The sequence below is a fragment of the Urocitellus parryii genome, chromosome 6, assembly GCF_045843805.1.
Source record: "Urocitellus parryii isolate mUroPar1 chromosome 6, mUroPar1.hap1, whole genome shotgun sequence".
Taxonomy (NCBI): domain Eukaryota; kingdom Metazoa; phylum Chordata; class Mammalia; order Rodentia; family Sciuridae; genus Urocitellus; species Urocitellus parryii.
Window position 1 is genome coordinate 2,551,204 of NC_135536.1, and position 16,601 is coordinate 2,567,804.

At 58.2% G+C, this 16,601-nt stretch overlaps 1 protein-coding gene across 3 annotated transcripts; it reads right to left on the reverse strand.

Moving 5' to 3' along the window:
• Window positions 1-737: 737 nt before the first annotated feature.
• Window positions 738-12,874, reverse strand: Zbtb42 (zinc finger and BTB domain containing 42). 3 transcript variants are annotated; one of them, XM_026405568.2, is made up of 2 exons: window positions 10,948-12,874; window positions 738-794 (listed from the first exon to the last, which is right to left on the reverse strand). In XM_026405568.2, the coding sequence occupies exon 1, from the start codon at window positions 12,223-12,225 to the stop codon at window positions 10,969-10,971; it is 1,257 nt and encodes a 418-aa protein (XP_026261353.2). In that variant the 5' UTR covers window positions 12,226-12,874; the 3' UTR covers window positions 738-794; window positions 10,948-10,968. The 3 variants fall into 3 exon arrangements, with proteins under 3 accessions (XP_026261353.2, XP_026261351.2, XP_026261352.2); XM_026405566.2 differs by lacking the exon at window positions 738-794 and having other exon boundaries at window positions 8,801-12,242; window positions 12,734-12,874; XM_026405567.2 differs by lacking the exon at window positions 738-794 and adding an exon at window positions 8,801-10,328.
• Between the last annotated feature and the right edge of the window lie 3,727 nt (window positions 12,875-16,601).

Consider the following 16,601-nt stretch of genomic DNA (forward strand, 5'->3'; position numbering starts at 1 on the left):
CTGAATTTTGAGCGTATGTGTTTGCCTACGTTGCTTGCCGGTTGGGATTACATTTATCTCTGTTAGATGGTTGAGGTCCAAGAACAAAATTGTGAACATAAGATGGGTGTGGTATTGCAATCTCAGCAACTCAGGAGGCTGAGGCAGGAGGATGGCAAGTTCAAGGCCAGCCTCAGCAACTTAGCAAGACCTTAAGCAGCTTAGTGAGAGCCTGTCTCACAAAGAAAATGAAAATTTCCAAAAATAATGAAGACTATTTCAATTTTAAAAAGTAAGTAAGTAAGTAAGCAAATAAATAAATAAACAAATAAGGCTGGGGATATGGCTGAGTTCAATCCCCTATACCAAAAACACACACACACACACAAAAAAAAAAAAAAAGAAAAAAAGAAAAAAAGGTAGACCTAAATGGGACAGAGGTTTATATATGTCCTGAAGAGCTAAGACATCTGAATTTATTGGTATTAGAAGTGTTCACAAAGTGGCCAACATTACAATATTGCTAATGCTAGCTCTTTTCATGTTGGGCTAACGTTTAACTTTAGTACAAAAAGAGATATTTTAAAACGTGTAAGATGAGATTTCTAGTTTTTCTCATTCCCATTTGTCACCAGATCTCAAACCTTGCACAGAGGTTGTTAGAGCACAGTGTGGAGGTGATCCAGCGCTGACTGCAGTCCCCCCAGGGCTGTGACTCAGGCTGTGGGGGCCGTCTGGCTGTGGAGGGCTGGAGGCACGGCCGGGATCCTGCCCGGTGACCAACAACCGCTCTCTCCCGTGCCGACGCCTTGGATCTGCACTTAAATACATAAATCGGCCATCAAAACCTCTGCCGGCTCTGCCCTTTGCATTGGGTGCCATAGGGGTGAAAACCCTACCAATTGGGTGGCACTGCCGTCGCATCTCTGCCCCCACCTGTTTGCTTGGACGAAGTAGGTGCTTTGCTACCGTGTGCCCAAGCTGGGCTTGTCTGTCAGAGGACGTGTGTCTGTGGCCACTGACACTTCTCCCCAGATCAGAAGGGCTCTGAAGGCATGCTTCAGTCTTGGTCAGTGCCCTCGACCTTGCAGACCTGCTGAGAAGCAGAGCAGCACGGTCAGGGGTGTCCGGGGATGTGGATTCTGTTTCGTTTTAAAAGTTGAAGCCAAGTGGATGCAGCCAAGGATGTCCATGCAGCTGAGGTGCCGCTGGCTGTGACCTGCCACTCTTTGCGGGAGGTGTGCTTGTGTCCCCAGGTATCCAAGTATTCTAAGATGCAGATGCCTGGGCAGGTGCTTTACCAAGCCCGCGTCCTCCACGCCAGCACTGTTTGATTTTTAAAGGATGGGACAGGAAGACATAAAAACAGCACAGTCAGGGCTGCCTTGGTGTCATTTAATGCTTTGTAACTGGATAAAAGTAACTGAGAAAAGGTTAAACACGGAGGATGTGCTACAGGGTGTACAGGGTGGCAGGTGGCAGGAGAGTCTGACTGATTTAAGAGTTGACAGTTTAGGAACACGGAGACATTTTGCCAGCTTTTCCACAAAGAAAGGAAGGTCTGAGCTCTCGGCCACCTACTCCTGATCAGAAGTTGCTGGGTGGTGCTGGCTGCACCCGGCCAGAGCTGTCTGGGGGTGCAGGAGAAGCCAGGCCACGTTTCCTGGGAGCCCACTTTCCCCTCCACCTAAGAGTCCGTCTTCAGATGGACTCAGGAGGCAGCGCCTGAGAACCTGGTTCTCCTCGACCCCTGAACAGGCCGTATTGAGGGAAGGGTCGGGCTAGCTTCAGATGCACCAGAGAGGCGTGTTTGAAACAGCAGCAGTGTGCTTCCGAATAAAGCTCTGTACGACTGGGGGTTGGTGAAGCCAGCCTGGGCAGCTCCGTCCAGAGCAAGGAGACGCTGGAGGAGCTCAGGTACCACGGACACATGGCCCACTGGGGTGCCAGAGGCAAGCCAGACCCTGCTACTCAGCAGGGGCCCTGAGGCCAGCGCCTGCACACAGCCACAGAGGCCAGGGAGAACCGGCCCCACCACTAGTCAGGATGGCTCTGGACGCCCATCTGCTTTTAGCAGGGGACTGTGGGTTTCCCTGTTTCACTGTTTAGGTGACTTGCCTAAAAAGCAAAGATTCTATCATCTGCCTTAAAATATTTTGTTTTATCACCTTGCTCTTATTTCATAATGATCCTATTTAGCTAAATGTTTTAGAGCTTCGAGATATGTAGAATATACATATATACTTCCCCCCACAATGGTGGTCAAACCCAGGGCCTTGCACACACTAGGCAAGGGCTCTACCACTGAGCCACACCCCCAGTCCTTTGATATGCTTGATAAACTCTAAAATGAAGTCTTTTTGGTCTAGAATCAACTTTGAGATTTCAAATTCAAAAGACGTGTATGAGATCTATATTTATATAAGCACATTATTAATATATGTTCCACAGTTGGATGAAGCCCTTAGAGATTCGTTGTTTCACATGCTACCAGCCCTAATTCTGACATTTCATTACTGTCTGCTACAAAGATCCCAGCTCCTTGGGAGCTGAGAACAGCCCTCTGGGCTTCGACTTGGTCACTCTACATCTCCTGCCACTCACAGGCGTCTTTTTTTACCCTCTCTCTCTTAAGACAGTTTTCTGATAAAACTATACTCATTTTGCAAACAAATGGGCCTCTCTTTAAAGCTCTTTGGTAAAAATTGATAATAATGTTTAGAAACTGTTTCTTGGTCCAAATCTACTTTGCCAACCCAGCTTGCTTCATTCTTGTTGGCTGTTGTAAAACTGTAACTGCTTCCTGTCGAAACTCTGCAGAAGTACAGCTCCAGACAGAATGGTCTGGCTTGGTGTTCTGAGACACTGTCATCCATAGAGCCACTTAACAGTGGCTCCAGGTAAGGGGGGCCGGAGACCCCCTCCCCTGACTCTTTGCTGCTGTGGCAAAAAGCATTCTCACATTGACTTCAAGTGAGTGTCACTTCCCCTTTGGTGCGGGATCCAATCAGACCAGAACCAGGACCGGCCCACCCCAACCCACCTATGGGATGGATGTGGGATACTCAAGGACAAGGAGGGAAATTGTCCAAATCCAAGGGAGTCACTTGTGTCAGCCCTACCAAAAGGTGAATCAAGCTAGGAGGTTGCCAGGAAAGGGTTCTTATGCACAATCGCCTGGTACTAGGAGCAGAAGCCCTTCCATCTGGAGCCTCTGCACAGAAAGTGGAACTCATAGCTCTGTCATGGGCCCCTTCTCCCCAAGCTCCTGCCCCACTCAGTCCCACAATCCTCCCCTAGACCCCCAACCCCAGGGCCCCAGGCCCTGGTAGAAAGAGCTGGGAGGGAACTTCCTTACTCCCCATACCAAGGGTGAGTAGGTGCAAAGGCCCTGGGGCTGGGCATGTTCTGGGTCTTTGAGAGGGATGGCTCAGGCAAGCTCCTGAGCCAGGAGATGAGGACAGAGGGTATGCAGGGACTGGATCCCATGGGAAGGAGGAGACTGGACATCCTTCACCCAAGGAGGAGCCACTGGGTCGGGGTGCTCAGCCAGAAGCCGAGCACACTTGTGGCTTCACTTGCAGGAAACCAGCTGAGGGGAGCATCCAGACTTCCCCATGTGCCCCTGTGAGACCAGGAGTGGCTGCAGGTGTGGCTGGATTCCTGACTGGGTTCAGAGGAGGGCCGCTTCCCTTCAGATCAGGGGAGCTGGTTCTAGAGTCACTAAGAACCCAGCAAGAAAGGAGCCAAGAGAACAGAGAAAGCAGAGCAAGCACGCCCACCGCCAGCCCCGCCCAGCCTCACGCCCAGCCGGGCCTGGCTGCGGGAGGGCGTGGAGGGCGTGGAGGGACTGGCTATGGTCAGCCCGTAGAGATGCTGATGACGTGCTCATCCAAGTGACACCACCTCAGAGCCACACTGGACCCTCTGCCGCTGTTGACCAAAGGATCAGAGATGAGAATGTAAAATCAGAAAAACCACAAAGTGTCTTAGAAGTCGGTGGATCTGTAAGGTCGGAGAGGAAAACCCAGCAGGAGAATGGGCAGAGGGCCCTGCGGAGTCACCGAGGAGAAGATATCGAGTCTCATCATCAGAGAAGTGTCAATCGAGATGACACTCAGCTACTGTTTCTTGCCTCACGGGTTTTGAAAAAACTGTGAGTTTGGTAACATTGGCAAGTTGCAGGAGAGCGGGTGCTGGGGAAGTGGAGAGAGGGCGACCTGGAGGGAGGCAGCCCGTGCCCTCCGGGGAATTAGAAGTGCCCATGTGACCTGGAAGCACACAGGGCACCCCTCACCCTGAAGCACGCCGTGCAGGGGTACAGAGAGGGAGGGCCGAGGAGGGTCTGCGTGCCGGGGGCGCAGGTGCTCTAAGGGAGACCGGCGAGGCGTGGAGACGCGTCAGCACACTACCTTTTAGGGGTGAAGATGGGGGATGATATTTGCTTTTATTCTCGAAAAGAAACATCGAAGTCTCCACAGAAAACCCATCACAGTGCCCCCCTGAAGGCAGGGGCGCAGAGGGGGTGGAGGTGGTGCCAGGGGGAGAGAACCCAGGCAGGAGACAAAGGGCTGGGCTGCGGCTCAGTGGTGGAGCACTTGCCTAGCAAGGGTGATGCTCGAGGTCAGATCCCCCGCCCAGAAACAACTTCTGGTCCCTTTCCAATGCGGCTGAGCCACCTGGAGACCCCCACAGCAGGGGGCGCCCCAGCTCCATACTGTGCTGTTCCCTGCTGTCATCAACCCCCGGGGGGGCTGCATGCAGTGGTCGCTCCTTGGGGTCCTAATTTGCATTTCCTGGTGACCAGGGACAGTGACTGTTTCCCCTGCGTGCTCATCAGCCACCTGTACATTCCTCTGGGAGGTGTCTGTGGGACCCGAGCCACACACCTGCACCCAGTGGCCCTGCTCCCGTGGCAGGGCAGAGCCCTCTCCTGCCTGGCTCTTGCTGGGAGCTGGAGCTGGCCTTCTGCGGCCGACCTCGCCCTGCTGTGTTTGGAAGTGGGACCTGGAGAGGTGATCAAGGTAAAATGGGCCGCACTGATCCAATGTGACGGGGGTCCTTGTCAGAACAGGAGGCCAGGGTGCCAAGGAACAAGCCTGGCAAGCCGGGCGAGGCCTCGGTGGGAGCCCTCCTGCCAACACGAGGACGGACTCCAGCCTCCAGGGCCATGGGCCTGTCCAGGTCGCCCTGCCTGTGGCCCCTGGTCAGGTGAGAAGTGGGCACCCTCGCTCTAGGGTCTAGTTCAGAAAGGCAAGTCCTGGATGCCTAGGTCCACGGAGTCTCTCAGGGGTCACCTGGGGCTTGGGCCAGAGCTGGGTGCGTGGGCCTGCCTTGAGGCCCTGTCACCATGACCTGGGGTCTCAGGTGGCCCTAGGCCCCTGGGCCACCTCTGCTCACCCCAGCCAGCAGCCCCCGGCAGCTCCCCGGGAGTGTGTTCTGCCACTGCCAGCCTGGAGCCTGGGACGGCCTCAGCCGCCCAGCCGTTGCCACAGCTGCAGGAGAGAGGGCGAGGGAGACAGGAGCCAGCGACTCCCTAAGGGGTGGGTCTCTCCAGGCAGGCCAGCAGCAACAGTCCTCCAATGGCAGCCTCCACAAGCCCTCGGAGCAGACCCAGGAGACCACCGCCCGGGGAGGGCCTTGCTGCCCATCTCCTCAGCCTGGGCCCCGCTCTGACCTGTGAAGGCCTGCAGGGCGCTGGGCAGGGGCCATCCTTCATGCCCTGTGAGCTCACAGGCATTCCCCCTCCATTGACCCCGCTGACAGGTGAGGACACTGAGGCAGGAAACAGGAAGTAGCATGGTGGCTGGACACACAGGTGGCCCTGCATGCCACAGGAGCTGCCACGATCAGCAGGCCCCTGCCAGGTGTGTGCCAGGAGGTGACAGTGGCTATCCACAAGGGGAGGCACAGGCCTGCTTCACGGGGCTGAGGACCTCCTTTGCTCAGTACGGGGTGGTGGGGCACGAGGGACAGGTGCAGAGCTGCTGAACAGACTCCTGGAACCTGAAGGCGGAGGGAGTGCAAATCCTGTGGCCCCACAAGGTGAGGAGGGTGGTCACTCCTCTCTTCAGCTGCTCCCCAGTTTGAAGATACACAAAACAACTCCCTTAGCTTGCAGGCTGGCCCAGAGTCAGGGACTCATCCACAGAGCTGGGGGCTATGGCCTGAGGTGGAGGTAGTGGTGGTGATGATGACAGTGGTGGTAATGATGGGTGGTGGTGGCAGTCATGGTGCTGGTGGTGATGGAGGTATGGTGATGAAGAGGTGGGTGGTGGTGGTAGTGTGATGGTGCTGGGGGTGGAGATGACGGCAGATGTACTGGCAGTGATGGAAGTAGTAATGGAGCTGGCAGAGGTGACGGTGGAAGTGATGGAAGTGGTGGAGGTGGTGGTGGTGAAGGTACAGTGATGGTGATAGGGGTGGAGGTGATGGTGGTATTGATGGTGGAGGTGATGGAGGAGGCAGAAGTGATGGTGGTGGTGGTGAAAGTTATGGAAGTGAAGGTTGAGGTGGTGGTGGTGGTGGAGGTGTTGGAAGTAGTGGTGGAGATGGTGGTGGTAGAAATGGGAGTGAAGGTAGTGATGGTGGTGGCAGTGAAGATGATGGAGGTTGAGGTTGGGGTTGTGGAGGTGGAGGTGATGGAGGTATTGGTAGTGATGGAGATGATGGTGGTAGTGGTAAAGGTGATGGAGGTGGAGGTGATAGAGGTGGAGGTTGAAGTGGAGAAGGTGGAAGTGATGGTGGTGGTAGTGAAAATGGAAGTGAAGGTAGAGGTGGTGGTGGTGGTTACGGAGGTGAAGGTATTCATGATGGAGGTGATGGGGGTGAAGGTCATAGGATGGAGGTGGTGGTGGTGGTAATGGATGTGATGAAGGTATTGATGATGCTGGTGGAGCTGATGGTGGCAGGGGTAGAGGACATGGAAGTGGAGGTGATGGTCATACTGGTGACGAGAAGGTGGGACTGACTTGGGAGGAGAGATGCTATGGAAGACCAGGGCAGAGGTCCAGAGGGCTTGGTGTCCACTCCACAGTGCTTCCTAGGGTCAGGTGTGGAACCATATCTGCACCCTGTGTATTTGCTCTAGGTTCCTTGGGTGTCTGTAGAACCACCCTGTGCCAGGGAAGGATTTGGTGCCATTTACGAATTGGAAAAGGCAGAGACCAGATGTACTTGGAGCACCCTTCAGCTCCACCCCAGGGCCGGGGGCTGAGGAAGCGGAGAAGGAAGGGTTGGCCCCCAGAGCTCCCTGCTGCACACCTGCCAGGCTTCCCAGGGCTGCAGCCATTGCTGTGCCACGTGCCACCCTGGTTCACCCCAAAGCTGCGTCTGTTCAGTGACTCCTTACTCTGATGCACCTTGGCCCTGGTCCGGCCCCGGCCTGGTGCCTGTCTCTATGTGATCCCCACAGAGGCTCCTGACAGGCCACCTCTGCATTCCTCTGGCCTTGTTCCTGCTGCCCTGCAGAGCAGTGTCTCAGTGGAGGCCCCAGGTCTTTGACAGCTTTGTGTCCCTGTACCCCCCACATTTCTGGAAGAAAGGGAAGTCCTGAATTTGCCACCACGGTCACTGCTAGGCCCTTTCACTGCCTCAGTTTACATCCAGCCAACGGGTCAGGCTGCATGGCCTCCAGGGAAGGGCTAGGAGGCCCACACTGCCCTGAAGTGGACAGCAGCTATGGAGAAGGCTCTGGTGGTGACTGGGTGTGAGCTCGGCTTGGCAGAGCTGAGCAGGCCAGAGGGGCCCTGGGAAGCCCTCACCCCAGGGGACAGAGGCTGCCTCCTCCCTGCCCAGTTTCATGGCAAATGCCTCCTCCACCTCCCCTGGGAAGGCCTAGGTTGAGTCACGGCCCAACTGGGAACATGAGAGGGCCTCCCTGCAGGACAGTGGCTTGGGTCCAGATGGGGGGTGTCGGGGGGTTGCAGAGAGCAGGGCAGGCCACCTCCCAGGAGCAAGGTTTGCATCTGGGGTCAGAACTGGGAACGCCATGGGAGTGGGCCCTTCTCGTGCCAGCTCAGCTGGCCCTCTGGGGATCCTTTAACAAGCCATGACCCCCACCCTGCCCAGAGCTTGGGCTCCATTCTGGCTTTTCCCAAACAGAGTGGGCTGCTCTGCAGAGCCAGTGTCTGGGCAGGCCACAGCTAGTACATATGGAGGCCGCCCTGCTCCACCTCCCCTGGGCTTAGTAAGGGAGGCAAAGCCCATGGGGAGGACTCAGGGACTCTTGTAGGCAGCTTAACGCCTGGTGGGGTGGGAGGTGCTGGGACTGCCCACCCAGTCACCAGCCCAGAGCCAGCCTGGCTCGAGGCTCCACAGAGCTCAGTGCCTCCCAAGGGGCCAAGCAGCCCAGCCATCCCTGGGGGCCTGTCCTCTGAGGCAGTCCCACCCTGAGGAGGTGCAAATGCGTCATAACTCGGGAGGCAGGAGAGCAAAGGCTGGTTGGGGAAAGAGGGGGCCAGGGAGTTGGGAGAAGGACCTGGAGCCCAGAAGCAGGAGGTCTCAGATCCAAGGCTGAGGCCTGTCTAGCCACCTGCCAGCATCTGCAGGTTTCCTCGGGGGGCCTGGCTTCCCACCTGATGCCACCATCCCAGCCTATATCCAGTCCCTCCCTGCCCAGCTCCGCCTCCCGTCCTCAATCGGGAGCGAACCTGGGGAAAGACAGCAGGACATGTGTCCCACCAGATAGGAGCACACGGTGGCATCTGGGACAGAGCCCCCAGAGTGCCCACCACCCATTGGCACCCAGCCCAGCTCACCAGTGCCCATCCCTCCTGCCCTTCTCATCCCCAGAAATGATCATGGCCATGTTCACCTGCATTGGGTTTTATTCCATTGTCACTGTGACACCATGATGTCATGAAAACGGAAAACAGCACTCATCTCCACGACAGGCACACGCTGGCCACGGCAGGGACCTGCAAACAAAACCTCCCAGCCAAGCGCCCAGCAGGAAGAGCCGTCCTGCAGGGGTGCCCTCCCATCCCTCTGGGGCAGAGCAGCAGGGTGCCCATGGCAGGTGGCTGGGCTGGCCCTGGGCCCCTCACCCAGTGCTCCATGTGCCTGGTCCACACTGTAGCACATGAGTAGGGTTCAGATGTGGGTATGTACACGTGCAAATCACCTGACTGCCGGCTGCAGATCAAACCCACCCTTTCTCTTTACACCAGCTTCACAGTAACTGCACAGAGGACAAGGACTCCAGTGTTGGTGACTCAGGGCAGGCTTCCCTGCCCCAGGAGAGCTCTCAGGGAAACCAGCAAGGCAGCCGTTTTCCTGCTCTGGTGGAGGAACAGCTGATTATTGGCAGGGCTGCTGGCTAGACCTAGCTCTGCCAGGTACTGGACTTACCAAATGCACACATATGTGCATGCACACACATGCCCATGCACACGGCAACTCCAGGTCATGGGCACAGCACAGCACAAAGTCCCCCAGCCCTTCTAGAGGTTGGTGGCGGGAGCCAAGATCATCAGAAGCTGGTTCCTCGTCCCCCAGTTCTCTCCAGACTGCAGCCAGCCCACAGTGCGGGGAGACTATGGCATGACTGAGAGGCACTGGCCTCCAGGCCAGCAGCGGACACACCAGGAGAGGCCAGACCCTGCAGGGAGGTGATCTATGATCTGTCCACCCTCTGAGAAGGCCAGCTGTCATTTCACTGTAGAGCAGGCAGACGAATAAATACAACATCAAGTGTTATCAGGAGAAGAAACAATAACTTAGACTTAGCTAGACTCCGGGCCACTTCCAATCCCAGCAGAAGCAGCCCAGTGGTCTGGGGAAAGCCAGATGTCCGGCAGCTCTGCCACCTGCTGGCCTGAGGCCAGAGTCACTGTGGCACTGCCCCACCTACTTGTTGCAACCCTTGAGGTTCTGGCCACAAGATTCACTTGGTGAGTAGGTGGGTGAAGCAGCTCAACCCGGAACAACTGCAAATGCAGGGGTAGGGCAGAGGATAGGGCAAGGGTGGCCCTTCACATTCAAGGCCAGCAGCCATGGCGGGTGGGGGTGCTATGGCTCCAGCCCACAAGACGCCTGCCTCCCCTTCCACGTGACGGCCGTTCCTGCCATGCCCCACAGGGAAAGGGGGCTCTGCAAACACTGTTCCTGCTGAAGCAGGGCAGCCGTCGACCATGTGCTCAGTAACCACAGCTCCGGGGAGACCCTTCCCTCGGAGGAAAGCGACCCTTATCCCAGCAGCACCTCCAACACACAGAGCTTGGCTCCTGTAGTGACTGCCACTGTCAGCTCCCTCGTCACCCCAGGGCTTCGAGGAGGCACCCTGTGTGGTTCTCAGGCCTCCTTCCCTCTGGCAGACATCTGGTAGTCGTAGGAGGCTCTTTCTGGATCTAAAGAGAATCCATTTCAAAATTCCTACTTTCTCTGTCCAAAGTTACAGTGTGGTCAGCGCCACATGCTCTGAAATTCACTCTGTAACAATAACTCCAATAGCTGACAATAACACTCAGTTTTAGTAGGCTCTCTGGCTGCCCCAGGGCCCCTGTAGGGCTCACCCCCTGGGATACCAGCTCTACCCAGGCAGTCCCTGCTGGCACTCCCCAGGAGTGACCTGTCCTCTGAACACCCTGCTGTGGACTCACTGACCTTTCTGATACACAAGTCATTCCCCTACCATGGCACCAGGCTCACGAGGACACCCCTGAGCATGCCAGAGGGTTGTCTCAAAGTACCAAGACACAGGACCCCTGAGCCGCCTCACACCAAGGAGCCCAGGCCCAAGCATGTGCCAGTCAACACCTCTGGGACATGGCTGGAGGGGTCTGGTGGGGGCACAACTGCAGGGAGCAACCACAGGGGCAGGGGAGTGGAGGCGGTGGGCGCCTGGAAGGAGGAAGGCTATGAGCCACCCGCCTGCTCCAGAGCCGGCAGCCTTGGGCCTCACCTGTCCAGACTCTGACTCCATCCCCGTCCCACCTGGAAGGGCCCTGCCCCTTTTCTCCCACTGACCTCAGGGCCCCAGGGGATGCATCACACCAGCAGGGACTTGACAAGGCCACAGTGGAACTTGCGGATGTGGCGGTATAGGTCCCCAGACTGCGTGAAACGGCGCTCACACCAGCGGCAGGCGTGTGGCTTCTCGCGGGTGTGGACCACGGCATGCCGGCTCAGGTTGTGGGAGTACTGGAAGCTCTTGCCGCACTGCACACACGTGTAGGGTTTCTCCCCCGAGTGTGTCCGCTCATGCCTCTTCAGGGTGTACGTGCATGAGAAGGTCTTGCTGCAGAGCGTGCATGTGGGCACAGCGCTGTCGGGTGAGAACCGGGCCCGGGCACTATCCCGCTCACGGAAGTGAGCACTGAGATGCAGCTGGAGTGCATGGGCACTGGGGAACAGCTTGCAGCACAGTGGGCAGATGCAGAGATGCCCCCCAGGGCCCAGCTCCTCCATGCCCACCACCCGCTCAGCATCCTGCTCGAGCTCCTGGCTGCCTGCCCCAAGGATGGGCAGCGGCTCCAAGTCCACAGCCAGATCCCGGGCTGCAGGAACGCTGGCTGGCTGTGGCGGGATGCAGGGGTTCTGAAGGACACTTCTATCTTCCTGTTCAGGCAGTGAATTCTGCTCCTCCTTCACCAGTGGTTGGGCCCCTTGCTGCATCCGGCTGCGGAGGGGTGTCTGTAGGATGAAGGGTGGATGGACTGGCTCCTGTCTTGGGCCAGGCTTCAAGGACAGGTCCAGGGCCCCCTCTGACTGTCCTAGGGCCTGCCAAGGAGGAGGCCCAGTTGCAGCTTTGATCCCTACTCTAGGAAGCTTGGCCTTCTGGGCAGCTGGGCAGACATCAGGGGTCCATGCAGACAGGGGACATGGTGGCCTGCCAGGAAGCTCTGCCCCAGGCGCAGGGGTCTGCAGGTCCAGCTCCCGGTCCTTCTCCTTCAGCCTGCCCTTGCAGACCTTTACAATGTCATACATGTGCAGGTAGCTGGCTGCCGCCAGCACGTCTTCCACAGGCAGGCTGCACAGGTCCAGGCGGCCCTCGTACATGAAGTCCAGCAGACGGCCAAAGGCGGGCGCCGTCACGATGTCGCCGTTGAGCCGCACCGTGTCGCGGTTGCCTGCCGGGAGGTCCCTGTAGAAGAGATGGAAGTAAACGCTGCAAGCTGCCAGCACCGCGCGGTGGGCAGGGAAGCGCGCGTCGCCCACCAGCACGGTGCAGTCGCACAGGAAGCCCAGTTCGCGCTGCTGCCTCAGGCGGCCCAGCAGCCGGCCGCTGTGCTCCGGGAACTCCATGCTGCCGCCGTCATCACCTGGGCACAAACGGGACGCCTGTCAGCGCGCCTGGCGACACCGCAGCCACCGGTCGCTCCTGGGCAGCCCGACAAGATCTTCTTTCCCGGTGCAAGCGGCGCGGAAAGAGCCGCGCGGGAGTGACGCGCGCAACCGCCAGCCCAGAGCCTCTCTGGGCACCTGCCTCGAGCAGGAAAAACTCGATCGAAAGTAAATAGAAGCCACACCGCCGCGGGGGCGGGGCCCAGGGCGCGCTCTGAGGGGCCCCCGGCGCGAACCTGTGTGAGTCCCCGGCCCTGAACTTCACTCTGGGGCGCCCGCCCGTCCGCCGGGTCCCTCGACGCCGGAGTCGCCGGGCCGCCCCCTCCGCCCCGCGCCTCCGCGCAGCTTCCAGCTGCCGCCCAGTCCTCCAGCTGCTGCCACCGCCGCCGGCCCCATTTATGGCAGCGCGGCCGCGGGAAGCGGGCCGGTGGCAGGGCAGGCGGAGCCGGGAGCCCGTCCCCGAGCTCACCTCCACCGCCCGCGCTGCTCTCCAGTCGCCGCCCGCGCTGCGCGCCCTCCCGGTGAGGCCCGACGCGCACGGAGCTACGGACAGCGTCCCCCGGCGGGGAGGGCGCGGGGACCGGGAGGGCGCCGGGCGGGGCGCTCTCCAACTTGGCCGGCCCGGCACCGCCCGCCGTTCGCCCCGCCCCGAGAGCGAAACTCTGGGCGGGGGCTGGAGGGGGCGGGCCGAGGCGACTTCCCGGAGCGGCGGAACCGCTGAGGTCACCTCGCCACCCTTCCCTGTCAGCCCCACCGGGCGGGTCCCGCGCGCAGCCAGCTAGGGCGCTGCGGTGGAAGGGGGTGCCGGACACCGCGGGGCGTGTGGGAGGGAGAATGGGGGGCTCTCTCGCGATACTTGCAGCCTCGGTCTCCGCGTTCCCCCTGGGGTCCCCACTGCACTACTCTGCAAAGGGACCCTTTCGGGATGCCCACTTTTTCTCTTGGCCCGCGCTTGAGCACTGAGGGCACAGCCGGGACCCGGGCCTCAGGCCACCTAGAGGAGGCACTGGCTTTGGAGCTGGCGAGGGGCGCAGGAGGGAGATCATAAATCCTGAAAAGATGACATCCCCTTCTTCCTAGGAAGCTTCCCTTTAAGTTAATTTCCCCCACTTCCAGGCGCTGAGCGGGATCTCGATCCCACTGGAACCCAGCTCAGGAGATTCCTTGCCCTTACCCTAGACTGGAGGCCAGGAGAGCTCAGCTATGGGTTGGATGCATAGAACTGGGTACCTCTGGGGAGACAGGGTGGGACATGAACAGGCCACAACGACAAGCAGAGCCAGGGTAGGCAGGAAAGTGCTCAAAGAGGAGAGACTTGGAGAAGGTGTTCTAGGGAAAGCAGGGTCGGAGGGTGAGAGGAGGCACCTGGTTCTTGTTGGAGAAGGTACAGCCTGGCAGCAATGGAGTTGTGTGTGTGTGTGTGTGTGTGTTTTGGGGGGGCTTGAGTCCCTCTCCTGCAGAGGGCTGTACTTCTGGCTGGTCAGCTTCTCTCAGGGACATGGTCTAAAGGGACTCTGGGCAGTGCCTAGTTCAGCTTCAGGGCCCCATTAATCAGATGCTCTTATTTGTCCTTCTTTTAGGTGAGGGAGGGCAGGAGCTGTGCCTAGGGACACACAGCAGGTGCTGCCGCTGAACCGGAGTCCAATCCAAGCAGACTCATTTGGAATTCCCAGCCTGTAATGCCCAGGCAGCCCAGGCAGCCCAGCGGTGGAGGGCACGGAGCAAAGTGGGCACAGCCAGGGCTGGTGTAGGGTGGATGTGGAAGGGTGCCTTCAGTGGGGATGAGGTGGCACTGGGAGAGGGCCTGGAGCACAAAGGTCAGGGTCTCCACCAGGTATCCAAGCAGGATGGACAGAGGCTATCTGTGGGATAGGGGAAGTGGGGCGCCCCCAACTTTTCTCCTCAGGCATGGAGGGAGGGCATAGTGATGGAGTGTGAGATGGGAGAACTCCTGGCTTGTGGGGGTGGGCGGGAGCCCCAGAGTCTTGTTCAAACCTGGAAGATTGGGGGCTTGAGGGGATGCCAGAGGCGCTGGAGGCTACTGAAGCCAGGATCTAGAGCATAAGAGAAGGAAAGTCCTACTATTATACTAGAAAATTATTTCTTGTTTATTTGAACTTCAAATTTGACCAGATGTCCTGCATTTTCATTTCCTAAATCTGCAACTGCAGCTTGGAACCCTGGTATCACACTGCACCAAGCCACCAAGACCAGTTTAGGGGCAAGAGAGCCCTGCCCTCTCAGAAGACCCCTTTCTGAAGACAGTCACTCTCTCCCTCCATTTTCTTGAGTATTTCTACCACCACCCTGCCCAGCAGGAGCAGCTGAGCTTAGGGTGAGCCCAGGTCTGACCTTCTGCAGGACCACCTAAGTCAAAGCTCCCCCAGCCTGGCACAGGCCTTAACTGCATGACACTGAAGATCCTCATCTGCAAAGCAGGAAACAGAACACATGCAGGGGACTTTGCAAAAGCTAACTGCAGATCCTGGCCACAGCAAGGTCTCGGAGCCTCTGCAGTGCTGGTCACTCAGGTTCTGGAATGTTCTCCCCCAAAGAGCCCTTTACTGGCTCCTCTTCATTCCTGTCTCTGACCAGAGATCACCTCCTTAGCATGGTCTTCCCTGACCCTCCCTACCCTGAGGCCACTTTCCACTCCTGCTTGGCCTTCTCCAGGGTGCTCCCTGGGCAGTGTGGTCAGGTGCATCCCTTCCCGTGTCAGAGCCCAGGTTGCTGTGTCCACTGCCGAGTGCATGGATGGGCACAGAGGGGTGTTCAGTGTCAAGTAGCCGTGCCCAGCTCCTCCATGGCAGCTATCTAGCAGTATCTCCTCAGACTGGACACTGCTGTGCTCTGCCTCCAGAACCAAGAGATAGCAGTGCAGAGATGGTCAAAAGGAGGCTTGCAATACAAGGATGGCCTGCCCAACTAGGGATAGGCCAGAGAAGAGGAGGGGACAGTGGCAAGAAGGCCCTGCACCTCTTAGGTCAGAAGATCTAACTTCAAGTACCCACTGCTCGCCCTGTGCTGAAAGACAGGCTGGTCTAGGCAGCACTGAGTTGGTGCTGGGGACCATGCTGGGTCTCAGGTACAGAGATGACAGGACGCCACCACAGAGCCCTAGTTGGGGTGACAGTGGTGTGGGCAGTACCTCTCCAGACTCAGGCCAACCATCTGGTCTGGGAGCTGCCTCAGGGCCCCGCCCTGCAGCTGCTGCTGAGACCTTGCAGCCTGTGTCCTGCCCAATGGCCAGCACAGCCTGCAGCTGCAGAAGGTGACAGGACTGGAGGTCCGTACTCCAGGAGTGGCAGGTGGCTGCACTCTCCAGGGGCCAGTGCCACAGTTTTTGTTGGAAACAGCTGGCTGTAGTGCACTTCAGTCAGAGCAGCAGCCAGGCTGAGCCATGGGGCTGGGTCCTCTCCTCAGCATTTGTGTTGATGGAGGAGAGAGGGATATTCCAAAGAGAGGGCTTTGCTTTCTTTCTGGGAGGTCAGAGAAGAAGGGTGGCCCTGCCACCGGGAGACCCAGGACTGGGAGGAGTGTAGACTCAGAGACAGAGGTAGGATTGGTTGCTGCATGGGTGCACAGCTCACAGCAGGCATGGGCTAACTGCCCAGGCCAGACCCATGGGCTAGAGAAGACAGGGAGGCCTTCTGGAGACCAGCCCCAGAGAGCAGAGGGAATCACAGGCTTCCACAAGAGGGCGCCCTGATGGCTCCTAGTGGCCATTTGGAGGTCAGCCTAGAGAATCAGCCCTGGGGGACCTTGTGGCCAGGGTCAACATATATTGAGTAATGGACAGATATCTAAGGCCCAGGTTCTGGGGGCATCCAGTCTGAGCAGCATACTGGGCCTCTCACTAGGCTCCCTCCAGGCAAGTCTACGTCTGGGGTTAGGCAGTCACTGGGTCAGCTGCGTTGGAGAGGGAGCAGAACAGCCTCAGGGAGGAGCCACTCCCTGGTGTGCAGGGGGAGTCCTTCCCTGGGGAGTGTTAGTGGCAAGGTGGGCTGAATCTGCCTCCTCCAGCTGAATTCTGACCTTTGAATGAAAAGTGAAAATGGCATCTCCCCAAAGACACCACTCAAGGAGGAGCTCATTGGTTCCTCTGCCAAGGGTCATTATCTCCTTGGGCCTCAGGCAGGAGCAGGGTGGTGGACCCCCTGGCCAGGAGTAGGTTCTCTAATTCCCTCAGGAAACCGGATGGAACCCTTCTGCTGACTGGGTGCTGGGTCCTTCTGAGAAAGATCCTGGGCTGTCTCTGGCCCCACAACCCTGCAGCACACAGCTCCTCATCCAGGCATCTGAATCCAGCTTGCTTGGGACCCAGGCCAGGTGGACCC

Excerpts from the sequence above, each read along its gene's own strand:
- Zbtb42 (XM_026405568.2), bottom strand. The coding sequence starts at position 12,225 with ATGGAGTTCCCGGAGCACAGCGGCCGGCTGCTGGGCCGCCTGAGGCAG.